Here is a 12,806-nt window from a genome sequence, read left to right as displayed (position 1 = left end):
TATTCAGTTAAATAAAGTATTATTAATAAGGGAGTGTAAAAAGTCATATAGACATTACAGTAGCTTTGACTATAGCAGCTACACATAAGGAACAATCAAATGCTCTTCAACTTAAGTAACATCTAACAACAATTTACTTCAGAGACAGAGAGAATAGCAAGTCTGAGGTCACCTTATGCCACACAACAAGACTCTCTCTTAAGCAATTAACTATTGACACATGCAGTTTGGACAGGTCTCAAAGGGCATCGTGTTGAGTAAAATTCACCAATTTCAAAAGGTTATTTTTTTATGACTCTACTTATGTAACGTTCTTGAAATGAAAAAAGTTAGAGATGAAGAATAGACCATTAATATCGAGAAACTGGAGAGGAAGGAAGGGATGGGAGGGTAAGCGGCACAGAATCTACACGTTACGAAACTGTACAGAACTCAACACACAAGTCTAGGTTTCACACATACACAAGTGTGCATACAGAATTTGTGTGATCTGAATAAGGCTAGTAAATTAAACCAATAAAAACTCCTTAGTTGTGATAAAATATAGTATATATAAAGTATAACCAGGTACGGTGGCTCACACCGTAATCCCAGCACTGGCAGGCTGAGGCTGGAGGACTGCCATGAGTCTAAGACCAAGCTAGGCTGTAGAGTGATTTCCTATCTCAAAAACAAGCCAGCAAAACTATACAATATACTTCCAGTGGGAAAACCTAGGAAAAGGGACACAGGATCTCTGCACTCTTTCTTACAGTTACATGTGATTTAAAATAATAAGAAAAATGTGATTTGCGTTTAAAAGATGTGCAAAACAATACAAAGGAAGCCTTGTATTATAACTGGTAAAAGTAAACTGCTGTGCTTTTAATTAACACAGTAATAATAACAATCCTTCACAGCTGCCAAGTTCCTAACCCGAGTAGTTTCTTTCTCTTGGGTAATGATGACAAACTCAAGAGACCCTGGAAGGACTCCGCAAAGCATCATTCTTGCAGAAATAAGAACTTATACCCCACTAGAATAAAGGCTAGAGTCAGCAGTTTTTTGTTTCTTCTTCCCAAAATGTGGGGATTTTTACTTGCTGACAGATTTTCTTGTTTTAAATTTGGCTGACTTCTAAAACTCAGGTCTACTTTTGCAAATGAAAAGTAGCCAAAGATGAAATGGATTCCTGCCATGAAATAGATTCTTTATTTTTTAGAAAAGAAACAATGAAGTGGAAAATCCACATAAACTTCAAAAGAAAATTCTTGGGAAATATGGAAAGACTACTCTTTTATCTTGTAAGCATTCAACACCTGTGAGCATCTGTTCTGTCATGTAGATCAGCTCAGAACAGGTTTGTGTGTGTGTGTGTGTGTGTGTGTGTGTGTGTGTGTGTGTGTGTGTGTGCATTCAAATTTTAGCATTCGCTATTCATCAAGTCATTAGGTGTCTACAATTAGAACCCCTATAAAGTGTGCTTTAATCCTGCTCCACACCCATCGGAAGGAATGAGGCCATACAACAATGCAGCTCCTGTTTGAACAGGTAGTCTGTTCAACACAGTATTTGGGATCATAACACTAGCAACCCGAGAACCTACTGAGGAAACAGTGTTCAAAAGACTAAGCACTAGGACGTCAATTAATCATACACCTATTCATTCTATGAATTTCGGAGGAAATCAAACAATCAAGGGCAAGCATATGTTGTTATATTACACCAAACAAGTTTAAGAGTTCATAAATGAGGCAAGAGTTCAATTTGTGATGTATAAACAAAAATCAATGCTATTAATTCTTGTTTTAATTTTTTATCCAGATAAAAACCACATATAATACCTATTGTCACTTTAGTTGCTTATGTTTTTTAAACAGAAATGATTAAACTAGTACCACTTTTCTTGACAAATAACAGCTTCACCTATAGATCAAATAATATGATTTACCAAAAAAAATCCTATTTCTCTAACTATACAATAAATTATTTCTATTCTAAACTAAAAACTTCTATTTATGAAATCAGCTATATTTAATGTATGTGTACTTTGCTTAATATTTAATTATCTCAAAACAGATAAACTAATCATTGTGAATTTCACTGAATTTATAGTAGTTATGAATGCAAACAATAAAATAATATGTGACAGCTACTTAGAGAGCTCTTAATGAACAGGCCTTGGCACTATGAAACAACACTGTTGATTCTGTAGTCTTTTTTTTTTTTTTTTTTTTTTTTGGTTTTTCGAGACAGGGTTTCTCTGTGTAGCTTTGCGCCTTTCCTGGAACTCACTTGGTAGCCCAGGTTGGCCTCGAACTCACAGAGATCTGCCTGGCTCTGCCTCCCGAGTGCTGGGATTAAAGGTGTGTGCCACCACCGCCCGGCGATTCCGTAGTCTTAATGTAAATGTTTTGTGTAATGCTGATGAAACATTTGAGAGTAAGCAGAACAAAAAACTGGGAACAATCAAAATCACTCAATGTGCAGTTGTATTGCCATGTTAGAGCCTACAATTTGTTCCATTTCTTTAAATCAGCTGCAATTCTGTCCCCCAAACTGCCTAGTTTTTTATGAAAATGGTCCAGATTTATGAGATACAGGAATTATATTAACTGAGATGTGATAGCAGAAGCTAGTGTGGACAGTGAACACTATAAAATGACATGAAAAACAAATATTCTAAATTCTACTTTATTACCTATGCTTTTTTAAAAAAAAGATTTATTTATTATGTATACAGTATTCTGCCTACATGCATGCTTGCAGGCCAGAAGGGGGCGCCAGATCTCATTACAGATGGCCGTGAGCCACCATGTGGGTGCTGGGAATTGAACTCAGGACCTCAGGAAGAACAACCGGTGCTTTTAACCACTGAGCCATCATCTCTCCAGCCCAACCTATGCTTTTAATAATAAACCCGATGCTAAGTTTAAAAAAAAATCCTACCCAAATATACTCTTAGGACTTTTGAAATTTAAAGAATTCTGAAACTCCTATTAAAACATGAAAATTCTGTTAAAACCTGTTATTCTGAATTCAAAGCATAAAGTTGTCTATTCTCAATGACAATTAGACACTAGAATGAACAATGAAGGATACAGTCATGGTAAAAAGATTAAAAACTCAGAGACAAATACCACCAGATCACCCCCTGCAAACAGCGCACCTTGCAAATTGCTGATTTTCAACATAAGATGGGAGCCCATTTATTCTTAGCTTTAAAAGAAATGCATGTAGCTTATTCTATTATGATCAGTGCATCCAGTTTTGTATGTGGCATATCATCGATATTGCTTTATTATGTTCTGGTCAAATGAAACAAACAAGAAACCCCAAATGCATATACAGCAGGGGATACAGATGCACGTCATTTCTTAGGGATAGATTTCCTTGGCTGTCTATGTAAAAATTATGCATCTCAAGTACTGTTTGCTCTTCCTAATATTTCTCCTTTGTCTTTTACTGACATGGAGCTTTAAAAAGTAATGAGTCAATTTTGATTCCTATATATACTTCAGAACCTGCGATGTCCAGACACGTCTGTGTTTGATGTCCTGCAAACAGCTTCTTGCATTGTTTTTTCTAAGGAGATCCCCCACCTTTTTACAAAGTAAGCACCCCCTAGGCAGGTCTTTGATGTTATTACATAGTCACAGGATCCAGTTTTATATGGAACTATGTGAAGCACACTGACAAAAGACCAATAATTTAAAAAGTCCTCTTTTATTTGGGAAATTTCCAGTAACCCAAACTAAATTTTTAAATAATATCAGTGTTTACCATGCTAAGCATGGTGATCCCATCATGCCTGTGATCCCAAGACTAGCAGGCTGAGGCAGGAAGACCTTGAGTCTGAGGCCTGCCTGGGTTACACAGCAATTTCTAGACCAGCTGGGCTCCATAGTGAAACTCTGTCTTAACAATGAACAAACAAAAACCACACCTTCAAGAATCCATAAGCAGGAAACAAGCCTGATTCTTCTTATCCCCTACCGTCTTAATGCTTTTTATAATACACTAATGTTCCTGGGACCATGAAGCCTATTAAAGAACAGCAATAAGGACCACACAACATCATTATCTACTATAAACAAAGGTGAGTGATCTACTATGTAGTATTTGTCAAATTTAAGAACAAATATGTCACTTTGCTCAAGGAATATATTATTTTCTTAATGCTACTTCATCATAAAATAGAGATCTCCTTAAGACCCTGTTTACAGAAGAACAAAAAGAAACCTGTCAAAATATATTCCCTGTTAAATAAGACAAAAAGTAAAACTTTCAATGGTATGTTAATCAACTTTCTATCACTATAATAAAACACTTGGCCAGATGGTGGTGGCACATGCCTTTTATCCCAGCACTCAGGAGGCAGAGGCAGGTGGATCTCTGAGTTTGAGGCCAGCCTGGGCTACAGAGTGATTTCCAGGACAAGTAGGGCGACACAGAAACCTTGTCTTGAAAAAACAAAACAAAACACTTGAAATTAGAAAGAACAAAGATTAGACTGGCAAGATGGATCAACAAGTACAGGTTCTTGTTGCCAAGTCTCACGACCAGGGCTCAATCCCTTGAATTCACATGGGGGAGGGAGAGAATCATCTCCCAAACATGTCCTCTGACCTCAACTAATCTGTCTGCCTTATATGTAAATATCTCCAAGACAGGATAGGAAAAAGGCCAACCACTGCAGTGGCATGGCTGTGTACCTGTAAAACCGGCACTTCAGGAAGCAGAGGCAGGAGGAGCAGGAATTCAGTCACCCTCAACTATACAGCAAGGTCAAGGTCAGCTGCTCTAACTGCCCACCCCCACACAAACCAACAACCTCAGAAAATAATTAACAAAGTATATAAATAAATCACAGACAAAGAGATACAAACTAACTTTAAACAGCCCTTGGAACAAAGAGGCAGTTCAAATACATCATCATACACTATCTCAAAATTTTTGTAAAGAAAACTCTATTTGACACAATATGAAAATAAAATGCTTAGGAGACAAAGGACTGGTACGCTAAAAATCATAAAATCTTTTTGAAAAAAGCATTATAGAAGGCACTAAGACATGCCAAAATGTTTCATGTTCATGGTCAGCCTGGGCAATATAAGGGAATTTGGACCAGATCCTGTCTTTAAGAAAAGAACAGGGGAACCGGGCAGTGGTGGCGCACACTTTTGATCCCAGCACTTGCGAGGCAGAGGTAGGAGGATCTCCGAGTTCAAGGCTAATCTGGTCTACAGAGTGAGTTCCAGGACAGGCAGGGCTACACGAGAAACCCTGTCTTGAACTCCCCACCCCCACCCCCCCGAAAGAGCTAATCCTAAAGTAAAGCTGGTGAGACTCTCCTCAGCATATACAACCGTGAACCTGAACACATCTGCTTTCCTGGCACTATATCTTACCTACAAGCCTAACCGACGCCCAGCACATTACCACTTAGAAATACATCCAGCTGTCTATAACTCTTTGGGGGGAAATCAAGCTCTCATATCCAATTTCTCTAGTCTTCCTCACCCTCCTGCCGCCTGCATTGCCTGGATGATCTTCCCAAACACCATACACTGCATTAAAATTCTGTCCCACAGCAAATCCTCAAAATACATTTTGTGATTAAGTATCTCTATGTACACTTGGACTTGAAAGGTTACTTTGAGGTTCATAGGTCAGAATCTACTGAGGCTATTATAAGGTTTTGAAAGAAACTAAATTTACCTTGGGAATGATTCAATATAGCCCCCAAATTAAAAGTTAGAATTGATTCACGTGCATCACATTTTAACGCACTACAGTGTAATGTTAAATCTGTGGGCGCTGTAACATAAAGTACGTGGTTGTAGTAGGCAATCAAGAAATACTCATAGGGCTGGGAGTGTAACTCAGTGGAGAGTACTCACTCAACATATGTGAGGCCTTGGCTTCCCTCCTCAGCATCACCACAAAAAAACGAATTTGTAATAGCAAACATTTCTCATATATGAGGAAAATCTAAATAAAGATCTGAGAAAAACCTTAAACTCTGATCCTCTTGCCTCTCCCTCCCAAGAGCTTACAGGTGAGTGCCATTACATCTTCTTATGTGGTACTGGGGGATCAAACCCAAAGCTCTGTACAAGCCAGGCAAGCATTCCAACAGCGCTACATCTCCAGTCCCCAAGGTATCTTTAACACAAATACTGATGTGCTCATCCTAATTACCACAACCCGCACAGTCGCTGCACTCCATCTAAGTCTTCTGAGCTCTGAGCTCACTGGATGTGCATGACTGTTGCCATGACCATCTCGGGCAGCTACGGAACTTTGAAAGGAAACTGCCATCACTTTTGTATGTGAGTTTCAGTCACAGACAACTCCTGAAAGGTTTGTCAGATTATTTAAATGGCACTTTTACATCTAGAGATAATCCTGCAAATAATGGTAGAAAATAGATTAAAAGGTTATGTAACAGTTGAGATCACAAAGCCATCAGGAAAATGAAATTAGAATTCAAATCTAAGTCTTCAGTCAATAAATTCTACTGTTTTTTAGCACCTTAAAGCATATTTCCATGAGTAACTAATGATAAGTTATATACAAACTGTTCTCAGGGCTGGAGAGATGACTTAGCAATTAAGAGCATTTATCGCTCTTGCAGAGAACCAAGGTTCAGTTCCCAGCACCCACATTGTGGCTCACAGCCTATAACTGTAGTTCCATGGGATCTGATATCCTCTTTTGACCTCCATGGGCTCCTGAGCACATATTGTACATATATACTCATGCAGGCTCACACACATACATATAGATTTCAAAAATAGTAAAACAAAACAAAACTATATTCTGCAATAGTTGTAGTTACACAAAGTAACTACGACATCAATAAAGCATTACAATAGTAAATGCCCTTTAACGGTGGAACATTTGCCCCTAAGGTTATTTCTATCTACAAATACATAAAATAATCAAAGCTAGTTCCTACTACTATAGTCTCAAGCATTTAAGAAAGGCTGTACCTTGTACTTCCTTATCATGATATTCTTTTAGTTTTGTCCAGAGTTCCTTGAAGTCACTGGACACATCTGCAGAGTTGGGGCTTCCACAGCTGCTTCCCGAAATGCTCATCTTCTTACCAGGCTTCACACTTCCGTTTGCTGATGTTTCCTGGCCTTTCTTGTTGTCTTACATAGGTGTGAAGTTGTCTTTGGATTACTGAAATGCCTGAAGTGACAAATTGCAACGTGTCATATTTTGCATTTCCATTGACATAATTTGAAATCAGGATGAAATCAGAAGCCCGGCTGTTTTCAAGTTTTCTTTATCTATTTACAAGCACTCTTTCAGAGAATTTGACGGAAGTTGGGTAAGAGTGAGGAAAGAAGATAACGGTGGGAGCGGGGTGTGGTTGGGAGACAGAGGCAGGCGGAGCTCTGAGTTCAAAGCCAGTCTGTCTACTTAGCGAGTTCCAGGAAGAGCCAGGGCTACATAGTGAGACCCTGTGACTAAAAAAAAAAAAAAGAGAGAGAGAGAAAAAACTATGATTTCAGTTACCTGGCCTTCATATAGGGCAAATCTCCAGGCAGGTTTTGTTTTTCCATCTAAGAAGGAGTAATTACCTAAATTATGCTGAAGTTAAAAGGACTCTAATAATATTGAAAGGTTTATGATCATTCACAGTCAGTATCCATTTACCCTTATAAAACTTACTGGCCAGCTGTGCTGGCTTATGTCTATAATCCCAGCACTCCAGAGGTGGAGGCTTCCCAAAGTCAAGGTCAGCCTGGGCTATATAACAAGATCCTATCTTTAAAAGAGAGAGGGGGGAAGGAAGAGGGAGGGAGAAAGGGAGAGAGGGAGGGAGGGGAGTAGGGGCCTGCAAGACAGATCAGCAGGTAAAAACACCACCAAGCCTGACAGTTTGATCCCTGGAAGGGGAAGGAGGGGAAGAACTGACTCCAACAAGGTGGCTTCTGACCTCTACATGTGCACTGTGGTATGGGCACATATGTTCACTCACAAGGTCAATAAATAAATGTAGTAGTGATAAATATGCAAGGAATGAGAATGTAGATAAGAAACGGAGTGCTTGGTGAGCACATGCAAGGCCCTGGGTTCAATCCCTAGCACTGAAAAAAAACAATCATTCTTTAATTTTTGGAGAGCTGTGCAGTGCAGCACTATACTGAACCAGATACTAGGAAACATTCTGAAATATTCCCGATTTTACAAGCATTTACATACACAATGTTATAAAACCAGGCAGATGGTTGAATATAAAAGCACAGAACGATCTACGTATATTTCTGAGAACAAGTCAGTAAGATACACATACGGCAAAGCTCTAAGATACTCTATTTAGAGGTACAGAGCTATAGGGTAAAGGTACTTTGTGACTCTTTCATAGTAACGATTAATGATTAACTTTACAACTCATGTAGCCCCTAAAAAGAAGTAACAGACTATTAAGAAACTCAAGTGGTTTAATACGTATTTTAAACTGGGTTCTTACTTGAAACCATTAATTAGCTACCATTACGAAAGGAACCTGAATCTCAGCACTGGGGAGGCTGAGGAGAAGAGCTGCAAGTTTCAGGCTGACCTAGGCTAGCACAGCAGGACCTTCTCAAGAAAAATGATGGAAGGAGGCAGAGGAGGAAGGAGGGGGGGAGGGAGCAGGACACATAAGATGTCTGGAGATGTGGCTCAGTTGGTAAAGCATGTATCTAGCATTCACAAAGGCTCTGGGCTCTATTCCCAGCATCCATAAATTGAGCCTCCTAGTCAATGCCTATATCCTAGCACTTAGATGAAGGCAGGAGGATCAGGAGTTCGAGGCCATCCTCTCCTCTCCAGCTACACAGAGTTTGAAGCTAGCCTGGGATGCACAGACTCTGCACAAAAACAACTTCCGGGCTAGAGAAATGCCTCAGTGTTTAAAAAGCACTGGCCCCTTTTTCAGAGACCCCCAAGTTCAAGACCTAGCACCCACATAACAGCTTACAACCTTCTGCAACTTCAGATCTAGCAGATCTGACACCCTCTTCTAACCTCCATGGACACCAGGCATGGATGTGGTACATACAGTTAGGCAAAACAAAAACTAAAACTTTCAAAGGAGCAATAATGCGTTCAACCTGGCAACACTGCATAATGACATGTGTGTATGAAGAAACCCATTACTTTGGCCAGATGTGACTCACACCTTTAATCCCAGCACTCAGGAGGCAGAGGTGGGCAGATCTCTTGAGTTCCAAGACAGCCTGGTCTACAAAGTAAGTTCCAGGCCAGCCAGGGCTACACAGAGAAACTTTATCTTAAAAAACAAAAACTAAAACTAAACAAAACAAAAAGAAACCCATTACTTTGTATTCTAACCTAAAATTAAAAAAGACAAGACCCTGTGAGTTTGAGGCCAGCCTAGTCTACAGATCAAGTTCCAGGATAGCCAAAGCTACACAGAGAAATCCTGTCTTGAAAAAAACAAAAACAAAACAAAAAGAATGTATGCAACCACTTGGTTACCTATATAGCACTACAGAGAATATACATATTTACTAAGTGTTACAAAAATTGCAGCTAGGCTTTCTAAAAGAATCAGGAAAAGATGAACATACATAGATTTCAAATAATCTTATTAATTTTCTTGGGTGCACTAAGTTATTGTTAAATCTCTTGCATGCAATAGTGATGTGACCATTTAAACTTTTTAAAAATTTGTATTTCTTATGGTGCTGGGAAAGAATCCAGGGCTTCAGGCATGCTAGGGGAGAATTCTAGCACTGAGATACATTTCCAGCCTCATTTTTCTTTTTCCATTAAAAGGCTATGTCTGTTACAGGAATATTATGAGATAAACTAACATTCTCTGGAATTGGCTTGAAAATGGGTGTGGTGGAGAGATGAAACAACAGCAGCTTACTCTGGCAATTACTGAAGCTGAGTAATGGATGTGTATATGAAGGATTAATAATGCTAATCTCTCTCGTGAATATTCATTTCATATTAATTTTTAAAAGTGAGATGAAGAGCGTTAATATAGTTCTGCTTCACAAGCCTGTAACTACTTAGCCATAAAAGATACATTATGGCCAATAAGAGACTGCACTTAGCTATGTACAGTAGTATATGAGTTATAATTTTACTGTAATTTTAGGGAATTATCAGAACTCTACAAAGAGGTGTAATTATCAACTCCAATACAGATAGGACTTGACTATTTCAGGGCTAGGATTTGAGCCCAAAACTATATTTCTCTGCAGCAAGAAATAAAGTATGGCGGGCAGTCTTGGCGAACACCTTTAATCCCAGCACTCAGGAAGCAGAGGCAGGCGGGCCACCCTGGTCTACAGAGCAAATTCTGAGAGCCAGGCCAGGGCTACTCAGAGAAACCCTGTTGAAAGAAAGAGAGGAGGGGAGAGAGGACAGAGACGGGAGACAGGAAGGAAAGGAAGGAAGGACGGGCAGAAAGAAAAGAAGGAAAAAGAAAGAAAGGTTTAAAGATTTAATAACTTTAATGGAAAACTTAAAACTAAAATGAGAGTAAAATAAGTATCCTTTAGGAAAATCCTCAATGAAGAGGTAGTTAAACTAATCCAGGGCTTTTGTTGTTTTGAAACAGGGTCTACTTAGCCCTGGCTGGCCGGGAACTCCCTATGTAGACCAGGCTGGCCTCGAACTCAGGGATCTGCTCGCGTCTGCGTGCGCTGCCACCGCGGCCGCTCAAGCTGTTTAAGACAGCTACTACCTAAAACACCAGCAGTAAGTACCAAGTTTGCAAATCTCGGCTCACAGCATCCTTCCGTCTACCGTGCTCGCCCAGCACTTTGGCGCCAATCTTTCGGCTGGGCACCGTTATTCGCTGCGCACCGCGCCCTTCTCTCCTGTCTCCGGGCACAAAGGCGCGCGCCGGGCAGCGCGAGCCTCCCTCCGGCGCCCCGAGGATGCTCGGGGAGACCGGGCTGTCACTCCACACCGGGGACAAGCGCCGCGGCTCTCACGCCCCCCCGGCCTCCGTCCGCCTCGCTCCAGACGCCCCCCGGCCTCCCCGCTCGCCCCGGGTCACACGGAGGACGCTCCCGGGAGGGGGGCAGGCGAAAAGCGCGCGCCGCGCAGAGGGCGCGGAGGGCGCATGCGCGGGGCGGGCTCTGCGCGGAGGGGCGCGCCTTCGGGGCGAGCGGGAGCCCGAAAGCCGGCGGCGGCGGGGAGCGCGAGCCCGGCGCGCGTCCTCCGAGCCGGCCCGGGCCCAGCCCCCTCGGCGGGCGCCTCACGCCTCTCGGCCGCCACAGCCCCCTGAGAGCGCGGCTCCGGCCGGAAGTGGCCGCCCCGAGTGCGCTCGCCGGGCGCGGGGAAGGGGCGCCCCGTACTCACAGCTCCGAGCCTCCCTGGAAAGCCCGCGGGAGCCCAAGGCGGACGGCAGATGTCCTCCGGGGAGGTCCTGCCGCTCGCTGCTCCCGTCTTGTCGCCGGGCGGCCGAGCCCACGCCGGGGACGGCCACAGCCTCCCGAGGAAGGCCGGAGGGCGCCCGGCCCCGCCCGGCCCCGGGCCCCGCGGCGTCACGTGACGTCACGCGGGAGCTCCCGCGGCGCCACGCCCCTTGGCCCCGGCGGCGGCGGCGGCGGAGCCGGCTGGAGGTCCGGCCGGGACCGAGGGTGGGTGCTGCAGCGCCGAGCTGCCCCAGGGGCCCGCGGCCCGGCCAGCTCCGGCAGCGACCGTGGAGTCGGTGGAGAACTTGACCGCGAGCCCGTGCGTCGGAGCAGAGTTAGCCCTGACTGTGTCTGACGCCAGCACGGCCCGTGGCAGGCGTGGACGGATGTGGGATGCACAGGCTCACTCTTGGTTTTCAGCCTTCATTGCCTACGGTTTAGTGATGGCATCCGAGAGGACTGGGTGGGAACGCCACATTGCAAAACGATCTGCTCAAGTTAAATGATGAGTTTCTGGCAAGTGCGAAGTAAGAAATTAGAAGTGTCTAGAATTAATTGTTAACAGGCTGTTAAAACTTTGTGTGTTTTTGCTGTTGAAACGAATGTTGAGTGCCCCAGGCGGGCTTCAAACTCACTCTGCATGATATTGAACTCCTGATTCTACCGTTTCCATCTTCAGAGTACTGTCGTTATAATAATATAGTCATGAGACAGCCTCCACATCAGGTCAGGTTGTTTGTTTGTTTGTTTACTTTTAGGCTGTGCTAGGCATCCAACCCAGGGCTCTGCGCATGCTAAGTAAGCACTCTACCAACGGAACCACATTCTTAGCTTTTCACTAATTATTTTAAAATTAGGATGTCCTGTGGCTTGTTTTAAGATTCAAAGTCAGTAGGGGAAGGACCAATTTGAATACAAACAGCAGATTCTACAGTGAAGCAAACAGATAGAATTACAGTCTCTTTTTAAACCAGCCCAATAGTTTTCTGTGATACTTAGGTGTTCTAGAAGACCTAGGAATAATACAGGTTTTAAAAGTTGAGTAGTGCTGGACATGGTGACCAAGCCTGTAATCCCAGCCAGAGAAGCAAAAGCAACAGTAAGCCTGGCCAGTTTGAGGCCAGCCTAGAAGGCAGTTTTCCACTCATCTCAGATCTGAGTGGATAATACTTGATTCACTCACTGGGATTGCACATTCCAGGATAATTTTGTCCTATCTTACCACGGCCATACAAATGTTGGAATCTTTTAAGGGGCTGCTAGCATTCATTACTGTTACAGTAACTTCCCAGTTTTATTTTTTTTTTAAGATCTTATTTTATGTGTATGAGTGTTTGCCTGCATATATGTATGTATACCATATGCGTGCCTGGTACCTGGAGAGGCCAGAAGAGGGCTTTGGATCCCCTGGACCTGGAGTTA

At 42.6% G+C, this 12,806-nt stretch overlaps 2 protein-coding genes across 3 annotated transcripts in view; one reads left to right on the top strand and one right to left on the bottom strand.

The window, feature by feature from the left end:
• The window catches only part of Rbbp8 (RB binding protein 8, endonuclease), a 98,250-nt gene that overhangs the window by 66,491 nt on the left and 18,953 nt on the right, over nucleotides 1-12,806 (bottom strand). Inside the window, exon 2 of one of the 2 annotated variants that reach the window (XM_037196952.1) lies at nucleotides 6,978-7,182. In XM_037196952.1, the coding sequence (XP_037052847.1) occupies nucleotides 6,978-7,086 (109 nt within the window). In that variant the 5' untranslated portion in view covers nucleotides 7,087-7,182. Of the gene's footprint in view, nucleotides 1-6,977; nucleotides 7,183-12,806 lie in introns of those variants that run through there. The other variant, XM_037196953.1, reaches the window with a different exon arrangement.
• LOC119086242 (translation initiation factor IF-2-like) lies at nucleotides 7,098-12,747 on the top strand. Its single transcript, XM_037196954.1, has 2 exons — nucleotides 7,098-7,181; nucleotides 11,328-12,747. The coding sequence occupies exons 1-2, from the start codon at nucleotides 7,179-7,181 to the stop codon at nucleotides 11,691-11,693; spliced, it is 369 nt and encodes a 122-aa protein (XP_037052849.1). The 5' UTR covers nucleotides 7,098-7,178; the 3' UTR covers nucleotides 11,694-12,747.

Source organism: Peromyscus leucopus, chromosome 19 (assembly GCF_004664715.2).
Source record: "Peromyscus leucopus breed LL Stock chromosome 19, UCI_PerLeu_2.1, whole genome shotgun sequence".
Lineage (NCBI taxonomy): Eukaryota > Metazoa > Chordata > Mammalia > Rodentia > Cricetidae > Peromyscus > Peromyscus leucopus.
Note: the sequence above shows the minus strand (reverse complement) of the source record. Positions and strands in the feature narration are given on the sequence as shown.